This window comes from Genypterus blacodes, unplaced genomic scaffold (assembly GCF_046128005.1).
Source record: "Genypterus blacodes isolate CSIRO-AG114 ecotype Tasmania unplaced genomic scaffold, CSIRO-AGI_Gbla_v1 ptg000118l_1, whole genome shotgun sequence".
Taxonomy (NCBI): Eukaryota; Metazoa; Chordata; class Actinopteri; order Ophidiiformes; family Ophidiidae; genus Genypterus; species Genypterus blacodes.
The window spans coordinates 806,744-830,514 of NW_027466921.1; the positions used below are offsets into that span (position 1 = coordinate 806,744).

Consider the following 23,771-nt stretch of genomic DNA (forward strand, 5'->3'; position numbering starts at 1 on the left):
GAGGCAGACATGTATGAGCATTAACACCGAAAAACATCTGCTCTCTAGGGGGGGCGGCGATGACGGAGCGTAGCGGAGCCTGCGTGTGTGTGTGGTGCGCAGGGCAGCTGGCTTCTTGTTTGCGTGGACTCCTCCCGCTGTGTGATGAAGTTCACATGAGCTGAGCTGAGCTGAGCTGCCGTTCCGTTGTTCCGCGTCAGCAGCAGCAGCAGCAGCAGAAGCAGCAGCAGCGGGCAGAGAGGAGCTTCCCCCACCGCGGATGGAGGATGGATACACCCGCGGATCACAACCACAACACACCGCTGCTCTCACCTCCATAACTGAGCCGCTTTTTCTACTTTTTTTTAACGGAAGATATGTTTGAATCATTTACCTAAGCTGTGACAAAAAGCAACAACCCTTGCGTGGATCCCTTATGTTGTAGTTTGTGAGGCTGGAATGTTGGCATGGCCGCCTCCGGAGCTCACAAGTGTCCGAAGAACGAGAAGTTGGACGAGGCGCAGGCTCTGGCGAAGAGCTGCGCGGGGAGACCGGACTTCTTGCCGTGTGACGGGCTCTCCATCTGCGCGACGCACAGCCACGGGAAGTGCTTCAAGCTGCACTGGTGCTGCCACTTAGGCTGGTGTCACTGTAAGTTTGCTTTTATGCACATTTATCATCAACATTGTGGCTCCGATCAGGATGATTTAGCCTGATTTTTAACGCTCCAGTTCGCTGAAACACTGTGAAGTATCTCCGGGGAAAAAAAACTACTGGAGACAAAAGAGGAGCGATTACTCACACGATCGTGTTGAGAGAGTGTGTGTGGAATGATCAGAGGCCGTCAGAACGTCTCCACTTGGCAGCGTTAGTACATTTTGTGGAGCGATTTTGTTTACCATTGTTGTAGTGACAGCAACTCCATGTCAGGGGCGGACTGGAGGATTTGGGGGCCATGGGCAAATTCCGCTAAGGGGCCCATTCGGAATAGCATTTTAGTGGAAAAATATGTGATGTATTTGGTTTAAAAAGGGGTTTTGTTATTTAAAAAAATTCAAAACACCGGATTAGAACCTACTGTCACCAAATTTGATTAATATGTCTTTTAATGCAGGGACACAATTTGTACCTTAGTGAGGAAACAAGCATTGTTTGGTCAAAGTTAGAATATATATGTATCCAGTTCATTTGATTTGTTTTGATTTTATCTTAAATACCATATTGAATGCACAGTTATTGCATTCTTAGCTGGGGGCAGGGTCCTTCCTCACACATCAGTATCACACCTCTGTATGAGCAGTTCTTAGTAATAAATAATGAATGCAAATTAGAGTATGTAGTATAATAGATCCATAGAATGATCAAGGGTCAGCTTCTTTAAAAATTATAAATATATTTCTGGTAGCTCAGACTTTCAAAGAATGAAAGGCCATGAACATATAGTCATTGTTATTGTTGCTATTGTAATTTGTAATTGTTATAATTAGTACTACTATGACTACTATTGCTACTAGTAGTACTACTACTACCAGTAGCAGTAGTAGTAATAGATGTGCAGTGGTAGTATGTCCTAAAATGGTAATGAACTGCATTTTAGAGGCATGTAAAAGTGGCAATCGGTAACATAATATAACGTAGCTAATCCATGTCTCATAGTCATATTGTTGATTCCAATGCCTTTAGTCTGGAGCCAAAATAGACCCAATTGCATCTCATGGATGAATGTGTAGTATCTGTGTGTGTCCCTTCAGCCTGCTATACATAATGCATATGGCACAGTTATATGATAATCTATATGAAACGGGTCACAGTGTGATGGAACAAACCTCACACGTGCGTCACAAAGATGAAGAGAGAGAACTGGCACCAGTGTGGAGTGTGGTTGACTTTCACCATTTATATCACCATTTAAATCACTAACTAACAGTCACTGGAGTGTAAACAAATAAACAGACAAATAAACAGACACTAATTAAATCCCCAATGAACTCTTCTCTCATTGTTAGTGGATAAACTCCAGATAGTGTTTGATGGCATGACACACTTGAGTCTCGCATCACTTCCTCTTGTATACAGATTAGAAGTGATTTGTGCTTTTGGCCACAGCCTCGCTCAGGTATCGACATGTTTTCCTTTCACTTTGAAAGCTGCCTGTAGCATTTTGCCACCCATGGATCTCAGCCACCGTGTCCATTTGAAACTTTGTCAACCAGTCGGCTCAGCACTCTGATGGGATCCAAGCAGCTCGGACTGAACCTGACGGGGGGCCCGGCTCTGTCTGCTGTCCTAATTTATCCTGCGCTGAAAAAAACACAACCAGTGTCCCCGATCCCTCCCTCCCCCTCCCTCTCTCCTTCCCCCTCTTGCACCAGTCAGTCAGGGCTTATAGTGTGAAACTGCAGAAGTCACGTTGTAATCTCTGCTACGTAATCATTGGATTTTCTCGATGCCATCCTGAACAAAACCATGTTATTTAATCTCAAGGAGGATATATTATTGAATATTTTCCTTGTTTCATACGAGCCCCATCTGAGATTAATTTTTCAGAGCAAAGCCTGTTTAGCACTGCTTCGTCTGTAAACATTAACATTTGAGTGGAAATATGCTGCATGCTGGGAGCGACACACTTTCTGCATGGCAATCATTGGGCCTGAAAGGTTGAAAAGAAAGTGCCATGTCCTAATGGAGCTCCTCTCCTGCACTTCCCCTCACTGTGTGACTCACAGGTTCACACCGATGAGAATATGCACTATGCACCACAGTCAGCCAATACACATTAAGACTGCTGAATCAGGCAGAGGAAACGCAACCGGCGACAAACATACAGTGATGGCCTGCATTTCCTCTCTGCCTCTTTAGTTTCACTGATGCATGAGAATACAGAAGGCAAAACACTAAAATCTTTATCTCCTCAGTGTTTTGCTTTAAATCTGTCGCCTTGGGAATAAACTTGTTCTGAAGCGGTTCATTTTGCATTCACCACAGGGGACCTTGGTACAACGCCTTTTAATTACATTTTTAATAGGATTTCGGGCCAACAAATACAAAAGGTCAGAGTCTGTTAAGACTAAGATTAGAATTTCCAGTCTCAGTACGAATTAGTTCTGTTATCTCACCTGTTCTGTGCTCACCGCCGGTAGAGAAACATGGAGCTGCTGTGTTATGGCTGGGTGTATTTCCTCATTTCTCCTATTTGCTTCAAGCTACTGCAACGAGCAACAACCACCAAGTGTGAAGCTACACTTGACAGCGCTTCATCACTGGCAGTGGCTCAGTGGGTAGTGCTTCCCCTTGGGAACCGGAGGGTCGCCGGTTCGAGCCCCTGCCGAGGTGCCCCTGAGCAAGGCACCGAACCCTCAATTGCTCCCCCCTCTGCGAAGGGTGGTAATGTAATGTAAGTCGCTTTGGATAAAAGCGTCTGCCAAATGATCGTAATGTAATATCACATACAAAACATTATAAACTTTAGTCAAAAGGATCAGATTTCTCAACAGTACTTTTTACTTCTGCACCACTTATACAAGCAGTTACTTTGCAAACTAACAATTTTAAATTCAGCACTTTGCATTTCATGAAACATTGTGTATGAGCTTTGCTTCAGACTTATAATCAGACAGATGTTTGACAGCTTGGTATCTCCAATGTGGCGGAATTGTATTGTATAATTCTCAATTGTTCCTCATTTTGTTCCAATTCGTAGTTTCCAGGGATTATTCACATTGTCGTACTTTGGATACATTTTACTGCTGATACTCCTTATATTTGTATCCATTATTTCTTCTAAGTACAGTATCTGAGCACTTCCACCACCAAACATATATAGAGTCTTCCTAACAATCTGGTAGCTCCTTTATGTTGTTGCTATGACAGCATTCCACCAGTTTCCATTTCATTTAGCCTTCAATGGTACTTGAAAATGGGAACACCAATCTCACGTAGGCGGCGGCGGCGCTTGCGCTCCCAGCTGGTGGCGACATCAGCACAAGCCTCTCTCATTAGCTCTAATTATCTATGTTTAGTGTCTTTCACCAATATGTTACATTGGAGGAGACTTTCCTGCCCAAGCCCTTCTGCAGCCCACCTGATATCAATACTACTACCTAAACTAGCAATAAATGATTACAACTACAAGGTAAATCAATATCCACTCATTCCGATCTTGCCAAAGAGTCCTGAGAGTCAGTTTGTCAGTGCTTTAGTCATCTTAATTTATTTTCTATTGTACAGTTACAGAACTCGGGTTATTCTCATGTCAAACTCTCTCTTGTCTCTGTCGTTCATCTTACTGAGAGATAAGTGCTGCCTAATGCGAAATAATCAGGTGATCTATTCAAAGTTAACCAGAGTACTAAATTATTAAAGCCTTTAGTCAATACTTATGTGTACTTAAGGGTCAGTTACCTGTCAGCATATTAGCCTGAACAAGCCTTAGTCAATTGATTCTTTTAATATATGGGACCCACGCTGTGTCTCTGACTGTAAACACTTTTCCTCCACTGCTCCTCTGCTTCATAGACGAGGTCATGGCTCAATCTAAAGGACTACATGCTTTTTTCCACTTGTAGCGATGAAGTAAAGCCTCTGTATATACTCCAGCTTTGTCTCTGGAATCATAACAGGAAACAGGAAATGGGTTTCATGTGATCCTGGGTCAGATGCTCGGCTGAAACCTGAACCGCTGTATGCTGCGGCCACGTCCTCAGCTCATAGTTTGTCCAACAGATTTCCACAGAAGCGCGGCGGATTGTAACAGCGGCCAAATAGGTGTAGCAGCTGTTGTCAAGTGTGATAAAGATCCGCTAAAATAATTATTTTTGTTCAGTTCATATTGCCAGCAGGTTGTTGCTGAACGGGTGTGTTGAATATGAAATGTCTCTGCGGGGTTTGTTAATGATGCAGATACTAAAATTACATCATGTGAGTCAGATGTCGTCCTCATTCATCCCGACTACATACATATTTTCTGGCAGCGTGTCGACAACGGACATTAGTCTGTTTCTTTCCAGCTGCGTTCTGCCTTTGCAAGGGAAGAGTTGGAAGTTTGTGCGGAGATGTGGAGCTCCGTCCAAAACACGCAGTGAGGGGAGACGCAGAGCTGCACTCCACGCTGCATTATTCAGAGAGACTCCAACCAGCATTACCCAGGCTGTGTAGTCATTGGCTCAGTCAACAGGCTCGGAGCGGCGGAGGTGATGAGCGGAGAACAGAGGGTTCAGACTGATGCTGGACCTCCTCATGCCTCCTCAACGATCTCTTTGTTGTCAGAGGAGGAATCGTCTGCTCTCCTTCTTGCTCATTAACCTCTGAACTCCCGGCTTCCCCCGTGATTTTTCCACTCTGTATGACAGCGGCTTACACAGTACGTACAGTGTGTCCTCTATGTGCCTGTGTCGCAGTACGCAGAAGTATTCCATCCCAAGACGCCATGTTTTTATATCTGCCACTTCATCCCACAATATCAAAAGCAAAAATTGTGCATGGTAAATGTACCGAGTGTTGAAAGCATCAAAATGTTTCTGGAGCTGCACCAAAATGTAATGGGTTCTTGGCTGAGCCATGCCCCATCCTTCTGTTTGTTAACAAACACACACACAGATGCATGGTGCAAACAGAAGCTCCTTTGTGGAGATAAAAATGAAGGCTTAGTCATTTGCATAATGGACTCCCTCCACAAACAACCATCACCTCACTGCAAGGAAGTCCAGGGTTTTAAGTCCAGCAGGGGGGCTTCTGCTCGGCATGTTCCTCTCCTGTCTGTGTGCGTTTCCTCCCACAGACAAAGGCATGCAGGTTAAATTAAGTGGTGGCTCTAAAATTACCCAAATGCGCAAGGGAGTGTGTGTGTGTGTGTGTGTCTCAGCTCTGTGATAGACAGGCACTCTGCCCAGGCTGCGTTTGCCGCCTGTTATCCACTGAATGCTTGGATATGAGTTGGTGCTTTGTGGTCTGCTGCCTGAACACTCTCATTACACAGGAAATGGCCACCAATCCCACTTTTATCTCCTTTCATCTCATTAGCTCTTGTGCTTTCCGTTAACAACATTTACAGAATAAACAAACCTCAAGTTTCACCCTCTGCCTGCTTTAAATTGCTTCTTGTACATCGATAGACAACACTTTTAAGCCCTTAAGCGGAATAACAAAGCGGTTCGGGAACTTGGCAATAACTGTGCACAAATTTAGTCAAACTACATTTTTTTGTTTAGAGATTTCCTTTGTGTGCAGCGGAATCACCCACTCAGCATTTTGAACTCACTCTGTCAATTCAGTGATGCAACACAAAGCTGCTTACCCACTTTGAAGTTGTTGTTTTTTTTCCCCCAATATTTTTCTGCGTAACCTGGGAAATGGTTTTGATTGAACGGCTCCCCCAGTCTGTAAAACAAAAGACAAGGACGGGGGGGAGAGAGAGGAAGTGATGCATAGGCCTGTCATCTTCTATACTTCCTCTCTCCCCAGGGAGCCAGTTAAACACACATCTGAGCCGTACCATGCAGGCTGCAAGATACAGGCGGCAACACTCAGACTCGGAGGCAGTGGGCTGCAAACAATGAGTGACATTTGGAATCACAATGACTGTGTGTACATGAGCTGTTACTGCCAAACTTGGAAGGCTTTTAAAAGTGTTGATAGGAATGTAGCCACTCCGTAATTTAAGGAAATGCTTCTGTTAAAATGACTAGAAACCGCTGACACGTGTGAATGTCTTGCTGAAGCAAAAGCAGAAGCTACTGCTGGTCAGCTCAGGCACTGGGATAGGATTAGAACCATCCACCACTCCATAAGACCTACTATAGCCCCATACAGTCAGTGATTAGACCTGAATCTGGTCTAAAGGCAAACCTCAGAACTGAAATAAACTAAACTTTATCCCTTTATCTCTTCTCTTCAGACTTGTTTTTGTGCTGTAAATGTTGTTTGGCATTTCTCCTCTTCACTAATGTTGAATGCGGTCTTGTATCACATCAGCAGAAGGTGTCCAGGCAGTTATTAAGCCTTTGGCAGCATGAAACGTTTTTGTTACAGCCCCAAGTAAAGACAGACGATCTGTTATTACACACAAGGCACTATTCATGTACCACACACACACACACACACACAATGTGAGCCTTAACACTTGCACACAGTCTTCACAGAATGCATACACACGCTGGTGTTCCTACCACATGGAGCCACAGCTTGTATTTATTCAGCCGTTATCTATACGCACTCACCCTGTTTCAAATCCCAGGCTGAGGGGAACGTGGACCAGGCGTCAGACTTTCTGCCAACACACAGAGACAGATGAGCTCATTCACACCTACAGGATTCCAGGTTTCCAGGTCACCTCACCTGCTGATGACCATCACCCAGAGAAAACCCAAACTGACACACAAGACACAACATCCAACTCTATACAGCTATGAAATCAAATGAAATATATAGTTTACTCTTCATCTCATGACAGTCTACGTTTGTCCCCGGACCATCTGATCTCTGTCTCAGTGTAAACATGAAGTAATACCTCTGTCTCTGCTTTCCTCCCTTAGGCAAGTATGTGTATCAGCCCATGACCAATGTGTGCCTCCTTCCCAGCACCGAGATCCCACCTGATGTTACAGAGTACCGCAACACCATCGACCTGTCTGCCGCTCTGGCTGAGCGTTTCCTGAAGATTGCTCCCTGCTTCCAGTCGCCGCCGCACCTAGAGTCGCCCAAGTACTGCGTCATCGCCGACCTGTTCGTGGACGACTACATCGTCAAACGCATCAACGGGAAGATGTGCTACGTGCAGCGCCCTCCGCCTCCTTTACCGGAGCCACCCACTCCTCCTCCGCCCGCACCCCCGGCACCTCAGATGCCCAAAAATCCCAAACCGGAGCCCACGTTGCCGACTCAGCACATGCCAGCACAGCCGGTCCGGCCCGCGCACGCCGAGCACAAACACCCCGGCCCCGTGGACAAGATCAAAGGCCCCAAAATGGACCACTGCTCCTCTCCGTCCAGCTCCGAGGACTCTGGCATCAACGCCTTGGGCCTGCACTATCTGGAGTCCTGCGAGGAGGAGAGCGGAGAGGAGGACGAGGAGGAAGAGGAAGAGGAGGAGGATGAGGAGGATGAATTGAGCACAGATGGGAACTCCAGCCCTGCCAGCTGGGATCAGGACGACTGCTCTCTGTTGTCCCCTTCTAAGTCTATGATAGAGATCATTGAAAAGATCGAAACAACTGTGTAACTCTGACACGCCGTCTGTGAAGGCACCACGCAGAATCCATGAAACACTCCGGATTCATTTGAGCCGGACCACTATAATTAAACCCCTCTTTAACACTTCTACAGGGCTTTGCTTGCTTATCACGAGCTGGATTGTGTTTTCCGGCAGGTGGCTGAGGACTGTACGCCTTTACACACACACACACACACAGCCTCTCCTCTGTCCACACCCCCCCCCCCCTGCACAGAATGGAATTCTACAGACTATTATAATGACTAAGAAGAAGAATGACAAAACACAAGACTGTCACACACGCACACACACAGGCACAGAGAACCAAACAGAGATTAATCATCGTGGTTAAGAAGAAATTAGAAGTCAGAAGTTAACTTACTTTACTTCCATGTGAGTGGAGTGGAGTTATGGATGAATCGGTGGTGTAAGCCGTCGTCTGGATGGGAATGAGCAGTCACGTAATTAATGTGAGTGTTCTCCAGTCATCAACCAGGCAGTCAGACTTATTCTAATACAATATTCAAATGACAGAGAACCATGTCACTTGCTCATGGTCAGTGAATACACCCACACATATTAGTCACTCCAACACTCCTGCGTAATCGCTCCGAGGCCATCTACCTCTCACGGGGCCTAAAGCACATCAGCCTTTTTATTGCATTAATTAGTCGGCTTTCAGCTGCTCACTCACACACACACTTGTGTTTAGTATGCGACAAAGATTGCTGGGCCGCAGTTGTCTGCACTTTACTGACACCAAAAAAGAGCGGTGGGTCAGTGCTCGACAATCAAGGATTAACACAGAAGCACATTCCTATACGTATGCTGTACCTGCCAGTGAAGACACACGCCTCAGCCAAGGATGATCCACCCGGTAGAAACCTGTCGATCAGACCATCGCTGACGACCTTTTCTGGTCAAGCCGAACTGCAGATTGCTCTCTGACGTTCTTTGAGGTGACGCAGGGTCAAGGAAAAGTGATTTCTATGGTAATGGCCTGTATTAGCGACGGAGGAAGGAAATATCATGGATAATGGTTTGTTAACTGATATAATTAAGTCATGTTGTCATAATAGAGACTAGTAAGGTAGCAGAGGAAAGCGATGATGCCAGAGTAAAGCCTATATAATGAAAAGGTAATATATATATCTAACATATACTACATATAAAATACTATAACAAGAAATCTGTGTTGTTATTTGCGTTTTGGGATTGAGGGTGAAAGTGTGTCTGCAACTCGTGCGGCTTCACCATGAAAGGAGCATCCAAACTAGGATGCCCAGCTGGCCCGGGCGTCTCCATGGGGACGTATTCCGAGCACGCGTCCAACTGGAAATAAGACCACAGAACATCAGGCTCTGGGACGTCTCGGCTGTCCTCCCTGGACGAGCTGGGGAATGTGGGATATCTGGGCCCCGACCAGGATAACTGCTGGAAAACTGATGGATGAATGGATGAGAATGTGATCTACCTGACCTCTACTAGAAAGCACATCACAGAGTTGTTGGTATGGAACAACAATTTGATCCAACCTCCCCCACAGTTCCAGTATATCACCGCTATTTTGTGCTACAAGGCCAGAATGCACCTTTAAAGTGAGCGCCACATGGAATAGAATGAAACAGTACATGTTGTGATGTTGTGATGGACGTTATGTTATAAAATAAATGCAGTCGATTACAACACAAAGGCAGCCTCTCATTGATCCGTTGTAAAATATTCTGTCAAATCTGAAATCCTTCCATATTTCACGTCATTTACTGGAAGTTTTCAACCTTAACTTTAACACAAAGGTACAGCACCAAGCCAACAAAGTCAAGCATTACCCTAAAGCTTGAATAAAATCAGAAAACCACTGAAAAAGAGTCTTATTTTCCCTTAATTGTCATATAATTTTCACATGAATAAACCAAATGTTAATAACTGTTCCTGTCGTTTGTCTGCAGCAGCCTGTGGTTTCCCAAAAGTCAGGACATTATTCACCAGAAAGAGCCCAGTGGCTGAGTGGAATCTGCTCTGTGAAACACTTAAACCTCCTCTACCTGACACGCAATTGAATAATCCTCTTCTAAGGTTGAACAGTGAAGATAAAGTGGACTCATTACTTTGCTGAGGTTGTTTGTCTCCGCAAGGAAGTCCACATGAATCTCCCCCCTCCACCTTGGCTACATTTGTTGCACATCTTATTCTGCGGCGGTGTAGAATAATTACAGGAACTGGAGACCAAGACAGTATGATTGCTGTGACACTGACGACACCCACCCACCCACACACACACACACACACACACACACACACACACACACACACAAACACACATCAATCCTGACCTTCAGGTTTTGCTTTATTGTACCAAGCCGAGTGCTGTCAGACGCTGAGGGAAAGTGACAGAGGCCTGGACTTTGCGTCGCATCTGATTTCATGAGACACACTGCAAGCGCCGTCATCGCCTTAATTTCAATTGATTTCTTCTGGCTCCTCTTTCCCCTTGCATTGTTTCTATTGATTCTTTGTACTTCAGAAAGTGTGGAGAGAAAAACCACGGCTGCTAATCAGTTTATATGTGTAAGTGAGAAGAGGAGAGGAGAGGAGAGGAGAGGGGAGGAGGAGACAGTGCAGTGACAGGCAGAGGTGGGGAAGTTCAATCACAGTGAAGCTCAAACATGGTGATGCAAGCTCATGTTAATTCTTAAGATGGACTGTGTGTGTGTGTGTGTCTGCGTCTGTGTGTGTGATGTGCGACGGGCCTACATCATCTTTTGAAATAGTTGGTGTTTTCAAAAGGCACTGACAGATCTGCTAAAGAGACAGGAATGCTCTTACCGTTAATCCCTCGTAGTTGGCAAGCACTTTGAGAACTTTAACACACACTCAAGAGACATACACACATACACACACACACACACACAATCAAAGATGCCTTTGAACAAGGACTGCTTCTTGAGCAGCCTTGGCACAGCTCAGCACAGAAACTGTAGCAAGATGCTGTGAGTGAGTGTGTGAGTTTAGTTCACTTCATTAATCCACAACAAAACTTTAGTCCTTTGTATCATAAGTACATTTTCTCTCCGGAGAGAAATTGCAAGAGCATTATCCCTGGCTAAATATAGCTGCTACATTTACAGTCACACACATGGCTGATTTATTCTATTAAGGCGGATGTACTTGTTTTGAATTGACAATAATGTAAGGAAAAGTCTTGCAATCTCGCAATTACAACAAAAGTGAGGGAAGAAAAAGAAAAAGAAGAAGAAGAAGAAGAAGAAGAAGAAGAAGAAGAAGAAGAAGAAACTTTATAGCGTCATATCAGATGCGAACACGTCACCATACTTTACAGAGGGGTCAGTGCAGGGCAGCCATGATACGGCGCCCCTGGAGCAGTTTTGGGGGTTCGGTGCCTTGCTCAAGGGCACCTTGGCAGTGCCCTGATGTAGCCCCCATCTATATACAAATGTGTGGATGATTCTTTGAGATCCTGCCACCACACAAACAAACCAAAGCAAAAACATAACCTCGTCGGTGAAGGTAACTAGAGTTCTTCACCCAACAGTCCCCTCCCCCCATGACACTATTCTGATGATCTAAATCTAGAGTTTTACTGTTATAAATTTGAGATCTGGCATTGAAAAACGGGGAAGGGATCTCTATCTGGATTGCTTCAAAGGTCCTGGGCTTCACAGTCCTGTATTTGACCCTCTTCTTTTCTGTGCAGACTTTGCACATTCCCTCCCTGTCTGTGAGGGTTTCCACTGGTTTCCCTCCACAACATGCATATTAGCTTAATGCTCCTGTGATTGCCCTTGACCCAGGCACAAGGCTCCCACCCTGGAGGCCATGGGAGCTGACATGGCAGGCTGCTCCTAATCAATTAAGGATGGGTTAAATGCAGAAGAGGAATGTCCCTACAGGAATCATTGTTTCAACTGTTTTCCAAGGCCTTTTCCCTGTTTTCAATCCAGTTTGGAGAGGCCAATTCCCCTGAGCTCCAGCAGTCAGTGCCTGGCTGTCACTGTCTGCCAAAGGGGCGGTGGTGGTGGTGGATGTGTGCTGCACAGAGACACGTGCAAATGATGTGACATGTGATGTTGCCACCCAGCTCTGGAGTTGGCAGCCTTATTTAAAACTCTTCTAAAATTAAATTAAAAGTCAAATAGCAAGAAATGTCTCCCTGTGGCTCTCTAACCTGATTAACTCTTGATGAGCTGAGGTACCTTCTTTGTACAAAATTTCCACTCAAGTCTGTCCAATTGCTGTTTCAGATCTCCTGCAGACCAACAGAGGGACACAGATGAAAACTATATATTATATGATCTCTTGTTGTATTCCGTACGTGCCTGTGTGTGGACGTGAATTTGATTTCCACATAACATTTTGTTAATAAAAATTTCCAATTCTTTGAAACGAGCAGGTGGGAGTAGAAATTCATATCAGCTGTGCAGCAGTGTCCCGGCCTAATATACATCCTCTACATACAGCCTGTCTCTAATCTGAGCTTTGCAGAGCCAACCTGCTGCAGCACTGCACAGTTTCAAAAGACCCATTTATCTGTCCAATTTCCAGCGTAATGTCACTGTGATTGGCCTGATGTAGCCGACGTGCAGGTAACAGGGGGCTCGGCAGAATGCAGCTGATAAACAATCAGACACATGGCTGGCTTTGGCAGACTCGATGGGTGATGGGTGTCTGATAAGCACAACAAACGCACACAGTATCACCTGGAGTGCTGCTCAATGCTCCCAGACTGAAAAATATTCATGACTATTTTTTTCTTATCACTGTCTCAGCCTCTGCCTCTCTGCCTATTTTAACCCCAGAACACGACTTTCTCCCTGCAAACACGAGATGGGCTTTGTGTTCTGTAGCCAATTCTGTACGCCAACACCGTGTAAAACTTGAAATTTCTGTCAATACCAAGATACAGAATGCTAATATGTGTTATTTTATCTACACAGGTAGTGTCTCTTACATCTTCAGAACTGTAAAATCGGCTTTTAGCCTGATAAGAAAGCAGTGAAAAAGCCTACACATCCTCAGAAATTCACAAGACTTCCTCGGCCAGCCTTGGATCTCGTCCCAGACACTGATACCTTTGCTGATGCTGGATTTTGGATTTGAACAGTTTAGGTTTATTGTTGCAGTTGCAGTTGCTTTATGCTCCACCGTGAACCCAAAATCTAGGCTTCACCAGTTTGTTTATTCTTGCCAGCCGAGCATGAATATTAACTTTGTCATTCTACTGTCAATACTAACACTTTATACATTTTAGGGTTATGGTTAGGGTTGGGGTTATGTGTAATCCTTAGCAACTAAGAAAGAAGTCTCATGCGATAGAGACGGACCAATTACATCCTCGTAACGCACCTAAGTGGGAGTAAAAGACTTGATACGTGTAATAGTTATTTAATACTGGTAGTATTTGAATATTAAAACAGTCCAGCCTTACTAACCCGTGATTCATCGTTTTTTTCCACTGCTGTTACTGAATAACATGAGAGAGGTTTTGCTCTGGCAGAATGACTCACTGTACTGTATCTTAATGTGATTAGCCGGCTTTGTTGCAGTGGATTAGTCCGTATCAGCTGATGATTCCGTGGCTGGAGAACTCAATGGCTGATCACATTTGCACAGAAAATCCCTGATACCTCCTGCGTGCTTCAAACACCAGGGTTTCCATCCCTCACCCAGACAGAAAATGATCCTCCACAAGCAATCCAATTAGTGTACATCCACCAAAATTATGATGGCGTATTTGTGTTTTGAAGCAAAGTCATTGTCTTCCGACTCTGACTGGCTTTAGTGGCACCTCGGAAATTTTGAGGCTTTTATGCTCTGGCTGTCTGAATCTGAATCCATTCTCATCACATCAAAGAGGCAGAGGGCGGCGGTGATGCTTATGCAGGCTTTCTACTTGAAAGCAAGGAGTCACTATGGCTTCCTTCTTTTGTACCTGCTTTGCTGTTTGTTACACTCTTCTCTCCCATAACTTTTTTTCCCTCATTGTTTTATACATCACAGCAGAACAAAGGGAATATTACCTGCGATGGTTCACAGTGGGCTGATGTATGCATTTCTCAGACGTTGGAGGATTAATGCCCTCTCTTGCTCCACTTCTCTCTTCTCTAAAGTGGTTTCTGTAGCTGCACTAAAGAAGACATGGTTTCTTTTAAAAGGAATGAAACTCAACAGGATGTCACTGCGAATGGCAGGGGTTGATTGTGAGATGGTACATCAGATTCCAAAGTGTTTATTTGAATCTGAGACATCATGTCTGATGTTTAAAGATCAGCACATCCAACACTGTGAGCACATTCCAGCCGCTTTGCATTGGTGCTTGTGACTGACCTCTGACACGCAGAACACAACTCAGACAGAGAACATTTTACTTAATGTGCGGCAAGATGTCATTAAGATATTCAGGTGCACAGGAATGGAATGGATTGCTGTTGTATTAGATGTGAAATGGGGCTAGTTTTAGCTAGGAAGTCAAGAAACAGCTGACAGAAAATAGCAAAACAAACTGCTGTCAGGTCCATGACAAGTAAACTGCAATGTATTAAAACTGAAAAACAGTAAACAACAGAAGAAAAGGAATGATAACGAAAAGTAACTTGCAGATTTATCACAGAATTTCTTAGAAAGCTGCAGAGTTGTGATGTTTTGTGCTCCAGCTTTGAACTCACATGAGCAGGGACGCTTTCATGAGATAAAACCGTCCCAAAAGTTCCACCTGTTCAACATTTCTGCCTGGCTAATTAAGTTGTTTTGAAAGGGAATTGCCACTTACAACACTAACAATGAGGAAGGATGAGCTTGAGTGGCGTAACAGCCCGCCTACTGAGATCCGCTCACATTACAGGCAGCATCCAGATAACGAGGATGGATGTCGATGCGAGCCCTGTCATCAGATGTCATCCAGATAACAAACCCCGGACGCTGGGGCGCAGATGTTATCGGGGGCCTCGTTTGAGGTTTTCATCAGTAGAAGAAGTCGTGTAATCTAAGGACACACGCAGAACCAAAACTCACTATCAACAATCAATGAACGATGGAATTACAGAAAGATGGTGACATTGTGTGACATTCAGCCACAGCAAACACGAGCTTGTCGAGGGATGATTACTCTCCCGGTCGATCCTCACACAGCTGAGGTCACAGCATTCTATGGACAGATGTGGCTCTCATCTGCGAGAGTATTTCATAATGTTGCCACTCAACGTTGCATTGTTCTCGTCTGTTTAATATTTTCTAAAGGAGGCCCAAAATAGTGGGACATAACTAGGCCAGCGCTAGACCCAGATTGCTTCCAGCAGATATGCGTGAAAATATGGGACGAAAGCTTTCTAAATCCAAATGCCTGCTGCCTGTCAGCCATGAAACCACTGGCTTGGGGGGAATTATTGCATTATGCGATCTCAGCCATTACGGCTCCCAGGGCTAGATTTTCCATTATTATATATGGGGATCTAAAGGAAAGTGTTGTTCTCCATCTTCCATTAACTCAAATATGAAATGCAGTTATGCAAGATTCATAAACTTTTCAGTATCACTCCATCCTGCTTTAGTAGCTTTGTTTTCTCCTTTATTTTCTGCTTTCTTTTACAAACCACAGGCAATCACCGGTGCTGATTACGCCTGGTGCTGTTTCCACTCTTCCAGTAGCCCCTGGATCTGGGCTTCATGAGACTATTCTCAGGCTTTTCCACGATTTTTCTGGATGGCTAAAGTTACAGCACACCCACACCGACCTTTGAAATGCATCTAAATAGAGGACATTACGCCCACACTGCAAGTGTGGAAGAAACAGAGTGGTTTCATTCTCCTGCCTTGAAATCTCTCTTAGTAGCACATCACCATAAAGCCATGAATACAGTACATTGTAGTACTCTCTGCTTAATAGAAACACACCATGTGAACATGTTCAATCTAATGCGACAATGCAAATACAAGGACGCCTGAAGCTTTTATATTAAGATGACTCATTCATTTAAGATCACAGATAATAAGCTCACCCAGGACAAAACTACACAGCTCTGCTTATTTTAGGAATGAGAAGAATATGAGTTCTTAAGTAATTATGGCCTAAAAATGAAGCGATCTGCTGGTGTGGTGACATAATCTGCACCAAGTGTTTCTCCCTGCACCGTTGTGTTTGTTTGTTTTGCAGGATTACTGGGAAACATTCTCTACTGCTTTTGTTGAAACCTGGTGGTAGGGTGAAGTATGGACCATGGAGGAACCCAGGGAATGTGTGTATTACTAAAGTAGTTAGCATTATTATACTTTAATATATTATTAAGGATATGAGTTTGCACCTATTATTTATACGAATCAACTTAGTTCAGAAATGTTCCTTAAATGATTGTCAGAACCTCCAGTTAATGCAGAATGAGGCACAGCTTATTCAGTATCCAACATCTGGGCTAGTTGGTGGGCCTTTAGTTTGTCATGTTCAGATGTGATGATTCTGGTCATCCATGATAAGCTTCTCCCTCTTCAACTCGCCTCAGACTGCAGACGGCAGATGTGAAATGCAAGGATGCTGTTTTAAAAGAAGTTGCCACCGAACATCACTGTACTTCCACGTCTGGCAAGACACGTGTGTAACCATCTGTTGGCGCCCATCACATCACCAGCATCATCATCATCAGCATCATTGGCATCATCATCATCATCATCAGGTAACAGATTAAGCACACTAGTCAGTCACTAAGAAACCATTCACAATCTGGTGACAAGAAGCACCAGGAAAAATGCCGCTTCATTCCAGAATATGCTTCACACTATTATGTGATGCATTTGTGATGAAGTCCTTCAAGCTTGGTTTGACAGTTAGCTAGGCAGAAATATTCATTTTTGTAACAAGCAAAAATTAAAAATGTAAATGTATTGTCTTGTTTTGACATTAACGCCTAAAATGCAAACAATCCAGTTTCAAGCAAGTTTCATGGCCATTTGTTTACCTTATCTACTGAGGTAGAGGCAGACATGCAAACATTAAATGTCACCGGCACCCAGGTGCACAACATTAGCAGCACAGCGACGGAAATAAGGCCGACTAATTTGTGTGACGACGGGGGCCTGGCGAAGAGAAAAGTGGGGGGAAGAGGGAGGGGGGGGGGACAACAACAACAGCCACGTCTGATTAAGCTGTGGGTAAATGGACCTGCTGGCAGGACCAGATGAGGACCAGCAGATGGTTTTCCACACTGCAGGGCTGTATGAGCTGTACCATACTGCGCCGTGGCCCCAAACCCTCCTCGGCTTGCACCAGATTGTGGCCCCACGCTCACCGCCTCCCCGAACATCATTAACATGTGAATGACAGCTGAGCCCCTGCGTCTGTGCATGCTGATAGGCCACATCAGACCTCCAGTTGTTGGTGCATTAATATTATCCTCTTCTGTAGTGGGATTATGTGGGGGGAGGTGCCTATTTACATACTGAAGCAGGGGTCATGTCGGCTTGCGGGCAAATATTAAGACTCCAGTATACATGAGGTTAGAACACGGAGCTCAGGTTTTCCTCTGCCTCATCATGCAGCTATGGTGAAGGAGGCTCACTGAGGAAATGTGGAGTTTAGGCACATCACTCAAAAAGCAGAGGAAGTACTGGCTGCTCACCCCACAGCGGTGACACAGTCAGCCATGTGACATTTGTACCGGGGGGAGCTGGGGGAGGCGTAGAAGGAGAAAAGACAAAAGTTCACCTTGCGCCCAAAGAACACAAACGCTCTGAGTGTCTCAATTCCCTCGTCTTGAGTCTTTGTGAAACCTTGTTTGAGGGGTTGTGCACAGAGGTGAGCGCTGCCGCCTCAGGCTATGTTCACATGACTTCACCTCACTGGCTGCACTCCCAACACCCTGCGTGTGCGGTGCTGCATGGAGCAGAGAGCTGACATAATAATATGCTTCATCATGTGTTGAAAAAGAATCGGGCAGACGCGGTCACGTTTTGCAGCGGCGGATCTGAGGTAGAAGGCTCTGAAAAATGAAACTGGGTGAACACTTAGGTCATGCGTGATTCTGTCATTGCTCGCAGATTTGAAATGTCACAAGTGGAGGAATCAAGATGGTGTGCAATGAGGTCGGTTCTCACTGTCGGTTAGTTAGGATGGCTTAGATGCAGAGAACAAATTTCCCTATGTGGAGTCATGATAACGCAAACTTAAGAGACGTATGTAGACAATATGGTAAACAAATCACTGGTTGTCAGTGAAATAGAGACAAATGGTTGACATTCTCTTCTGATTCAGTGTCACAGGGAGGTTATAGCACACATTATATTTATCTGACTCAAGTGTTTACCGGTAATTACTGGTCTTCTTCAGTTCCTGGTTGGCATTAAATAACGTAAACGCAGGCTGAACACGCAAACTCCTCAAACCCACTTTTCTTGTCATAAACATCATGCACAGAGATGAGCAGAGTGATGAGAGAGTTCGTGCTGTTACTACATTTCATATCTGCACCTGCGTGTTGTTCTGCATGCAACAACTGCATTCAGTGTTTGTGATTTGTCTTTATTTACTGCTCCATTTCCCGGCTTAGTTTCTCTATGTTCCCTCCTCATTTCTGCACGGCAGACTGAGTCTTGCAAGCTTAATTATAATACATTTGATTAATTGCCAACTGTTTGGCCTGTGTTTTACCCAAAGGCTTCTAATCTCTCTTGGGTGCACACATAATATATGATCATCAGCTTTGAACGTGCCTGGTGATCTACAAAAGCTTTTATTTTTTAATTTAAATACAGTAAGAGTTTGACATGCCTTGCAATTTTTTCCTTAAACGTTTAAGGATCCAGGAGGAGATGTTTTTATCATTAAAGTAATAGACTGAGGTGTCGGCCGTCACAGCGGCCAGGATCCATGTTGCATCACCACCCCAGGATACAATGACCTGCACCTTCAAACTAAATCTGAGAGCCTCTTATTGCATCAGGACCCCATTGCAGTGTGGATTTTATTCCTTGTATTATTAAATCCAATCTCCTACTGCTCAAACGGCTGTTGGAAGAGAGAGACTCTGTCCTTTGTGCTGCTTCTCCCCAGAGTTTCCCCTCATCTTCCTCCAGAGCTTTGAGCCGGGTTGGGAACTGTTGACTGCGTGGGCTTGCAAAGCCCTTTGATGCTGCAAGTGCAATAGGGCAATTACTTAATACTATGGAATAAATGTTTATCTCAACATGAACAGTCTTTAGGTTTTAATTTGGTCCAGATTTAGCTTTTGGACTAAAAATATCTGCTGAAATGGGGACCAGTGGAATTGCAAGAACATGCACTTACCACTAATGTGTTGCTGATTCAGCAGCATGCAAACAGCCTTAATGTATCTTAGGTAGAGAGAAAGACACACAAACACACAATGATTATTTCAGTTTTTTCTTCCTCATAAGGCAGGTATATTATTAGAACAAAATACATTTTGGATGTATGAGCTCCAACGAGTAATTGTGAGTGAGTTATGACCTTCGACGTTTGAGACAAGCTTTCATGTGTTTCAATGGGTTGTATAGCTTCTCAACTGCTACACACACACAAACACACACAGATACACACATACAGCTGTATAACCACTGAATCATCCTTGCAATAAGCGTGTCACATGGACGAGGAACACGGAAGGTCAGTCGGTTTAGATAGCTGGTGGGTAGCAGCTATCTAAAGTAAGCGCCTCTGTCCTTCACTGCTCTGAGCCGCTCTGTGGCTGCACTGAATTATTCAGTAGACAGCAGGCATCTCTGAGGAAACCCAGCAGATTCTCCTCTCTGTCCCCTGAGTCCTACAAAAGCCAGAATGGTATGTTTCCTAGCTGGGGCACCGCTGCCTAAAATAATACGCAAGCAAAATTGGCGGAACAGGCGTCACAGCTGGCATCGGGTTCAGCGGAGAGGGTCGTCACCTGGATACAGTCTGTGGTCGAGCAGATCAAAAGGACACACAGTACGTTTACATGCACTCTCCCTCGGTAATCAGAGTCTTCGTCCTTACTGCGATGAAGGTTAAAATGTGATTATATGAGGCGAGGCTGCACATCCAGGAAATGCATGTGGAGGCGGCATACTGCAATTAAGATGTTCACAAGCCTGAATAAATCAACTCAACAACTGCATAATCTAGGTCTGTTACAAAATAGATTAATACTATAATAAATAAATAAAATAAAATAGATTTGTTGCTCTTTTCAATGTGCTGATTTATTCACTCCATCAAAGTGAATATAAACGTTCTGAATGCTGGTAAGCTACTTTGAAAGTAGTAGTTAGGCTGTGACTAAGCTACCCTGTTAAAGTAGTGAGCTACAATATGAGCTCCTGAGAAAAGTAGCTAACTACATTAAAGCTACTTCAGCTACTTCATTACATATTTGGGCTGTTTTACCTCAAAGCAAATAACAAAGAATATATTGAGAACAATATTTAAATGTATATGCAAATCTGTGTTTATTTCTAACAATTACAGTATAATTTGATTTCTACATGTTGATGTTTTTCTGGGTAAGGTTACAAATAAATGTTGTTATAAATCATTGGATTCATCGCAAACAATCTATACAATATCAAAGGATAAAACAAGGGAATGTGATGGATGTGTTGCTAGGATATATTCAAAGGAGTTGCGGTGCTGGTAGCTGTTTGTTTGAGAGGTGGAGGTCTTTGTGAGTGTGTGTGTATGTGTTTTGAATACAGTTCAGCCAAGGTTATAACAATGCTCATCATATACGCACACTTTTTATAAGTGGTGTATGGTTTCCCATAAATAATAAATAACTAGAAAAGCAACAGTGTATAACAAAAAGCTGTCAATCTATTGAGAAGTAAGTAGCAGCACAATGTTAGGAGCGTTATCTCATACTTGTTCCCCAGTTTTGCATTTGTATGGCTGTGTAGTTATAAGTTCAGGCTATATAACTCGTACCTGTAACCATAAATATGTAGAAAATTTGAGTATTCATGAGTTTTGTTGGCTACTGGGAGGATTCCACCTACTTCATCTTCTGCTGGACTGCCTGTGTTGTTTTCTGATCTCAGGTGGGATAAAGAAAGTCATGTTGCCAGGACCCCCCAGTGTCCTCTATGGACATTCCACGCCCACAGTGATGGATGATCACTCCTCTCCCGGCTCCTCACCCTTTTGTTATCCTCCCACTGTCGGTAAAGTAATGTGAGCAGAAGCGAACAGTCTGTTTTTCTCTTTCATCCTTCTTGCACTCACCTGAGGGAATACCACCGCACACACACACCTGTACTGGAAATTGTAAAACACTTGCCTACACGCACACACACACACACACACACACACACACACACACACACATGCACACAGTGGTGGCAGGACAGGTTGTATTTGCAGGAATGAGCAACAGAAAAACAGAATTTCAGTGTTTGATTAAAAGTGTCAGTTCATTCTGAGCTCTTGGCTTGATTTCTACTCATGCTGTAACTCGCTAATGTCAGTTTCTAGCTTCAAAGAATGAAGATCTGGAGAGCGAGCTCCTGTTTCCACCTTCTTTAGCCTCCAGTCAAAACCATCTCAGGAACGCACACACACACACTGCACTTTGCTATGTATATCAGTCAAGTCTGACACTATTTCATTGTTAACTAAAAGTAAAATACTTCTTTTATGCGTGTGTGTGCTTGCAGGAAGGCAGGGAAGCCAGAAAGTGATTGCAATTAATATGCTGTAATCACACCCAAGCACAAACACACACACACACACACACACACACACACACACACACACTCTAGATGTCTGGGTCCAGCTGTCGTCCTTTTCACTTCACATATTCAGCACTGATCATCTCCACCTGGCTTTGTCTCATTGTTTCATTCATCTGCCTGTCTGTGTTGCGACACATCCATCCCGAGCTGCTGCGTAACGTCTAAACCCAAAGTGCTGCAAAGGTTGCAGAGTGCGTCAATGTTTAGCAGCAGATATTGACTCAGAATTGCCTGCAGCTGAAAAAGGAAGCACTTAATGTAGACAAAAGACTCTCACTAAGCGGCTCTCAAATGTCTCCAGAATGCAGGGGCTTTTTTTTTCTTTCTTCAGTACAGTGATGGAAGCCTTGAAGACAACAAGTCCAATGCTCCCTCCTCCTGTGTTTCTGTCTCTACAATTCCTCTGCAGGCTCTTCACCCTTTAATTAAAACCACAGTAAATGGGTTTGGAGATTCTGGAGTATTAATTTTCCGAATACAGCCTGGAGGTTTGCTGTAAAGTGATACATTTCACCACTTTCTCTCCCCAAATCTCATCCCTCATATTCCCCAAGGACAACACTGAGGGGGTTTTTCAGTGGAGAGGCTGCAGGGATTTCAAGCTAATTTTGTTTGGTGGCTGACATCATGCGTTTGCCTGACGCAAGTGGGACCACTGCTAGCCGCTGTCTCATTTTAGAGCCACAATCCTTTAAGTCACTCAGGAATAAATATCCTGCAAGAGAATAAAACAAGGACAGAGCCACGCAGGAGTATGGAGTGTGTGTAGACTGGAACATTTCACACCTTAGCAAGCCGTTAAAAATAAGACACAGAGACACAGCTGAATCTTATCTGGCGCGCCATGCGTCTATTTTTGTGGCTGTTTAACCCGCAGGCGTTTAAAGTCGTTTCTTAGTGTTATTCTTGAATGAATTGGCTTTCATTTGCTTCCTAAAAAAAGTCGCATTTCAAAAAAAAATCCTTTACTAAACGGGATTACGAAATTTGGCTTATAAAAATACATTTCTGTTGGTTAGACTCCATAGCTTTAAAATCTTTAAAGTATTAATGTTTCTTCACTTTTACAATTTTATAAAAATTAAAAAAAATATACCCTTAACGGTTTAAAATGTAGTATATATAAAATCCAAGATGAGTTATAAAAAAACTGAGAAAAACTGTAAAAAGTCACTTAAAGCCGTTAACCTGCTGCTAATTTCGTCAAATGAAAAGGAAAAGGATTTGCGTTTCAAAGCGCAACGTTAGTGTTCAGTCTCACAGTTGGAGTTCTGTAATTGCCAGTAGTTTCCTCCCATATGGTAAAGTTTACTGCAAGCTTTCCTCCACTTTAGCGCCACGCTCCATTTCACAATTTAATTTGCCATTGTCGTGAGCGGGATGTCTCTTTGATTTATGCTCCATTCTGCACCATCATGGATCATTAGAGATGTTACAATAGACCTGCCATTTTTTCCGGGCTTTCATTTACTTTCCCCCCCATGGCTTTAAAAAATAGAACTGCTCCTCCACTGTGCTGCTGACATTTTGGGAAACATTTACGAATAATGTTTAACAAGAATTAGTCTCCAGCTGCATTTTACTCCTCCCCTCCTCTGCACCTATAACAGCTTAGAAGATAACATTCATGAGGGAAGATAACAAGAATGTCTCTCGGTTACTGTACGTTGATATTTAACTGCTATAAACCTGACATATAGGCATTAAAGCAACCTGTGTGTATGTGGGTGTGTGCTTATGTAAACCGTATAATGATCTGCTGTCATTGATTACAGCCTTTACCTTCTTTCCTGCAACAACACATGTTTACATCTGTTTCTGTCATACACTGTTAAATAGCAGTTACTTAGCATAAAGGGAT

At 43.9% G+C, this 23,771-nt stretch overlaps 1 protein-coding gene across 1 annotated transcript; it reads left to right on the forward strand.

The window, feature by feature from the left end:
- Positions 1–107: 107 nt before the first annotated feature.
- On the forward strand, positions 108–10,073 carry LOC143009917 (UPF0524 protein C3orf70 homolog A). The gene is made up of 2 exons (XM_076162017.1): positions 108–630; positions 7,509–10,073. Exons 1-2 carry the CDS (start codon positions 447–449, stop codon positions 8,192–8,194), a joined length of 870 nt encoding a protein of 289 aa, XP_076018132.1. The 5' UTR covers positions 108–446; the 3' UTR covers positions 8,195–10,073.
- The last annotated feature ends 13,698 nt before the right edge of the window (positions 10,074–23,771 follow it).

Bases quoted from the DNA above. Each gene is read 5' to 3' on its own strand.
- LOC143009917 (XM_076162017.1), top strand. From the start codon at position 447: ATGGCCGCCTCCGGAGCTCACAAGTGTCCGAAGAACGAGAAGTTGGAC. The intron at 631-7,508 runs GTAAGTTTGCTT...TTCCTCCCTTAG, and splicing joins CCACTTAGGCTGGTGTCACT to GCAAGTATGTGTATCAGCCC.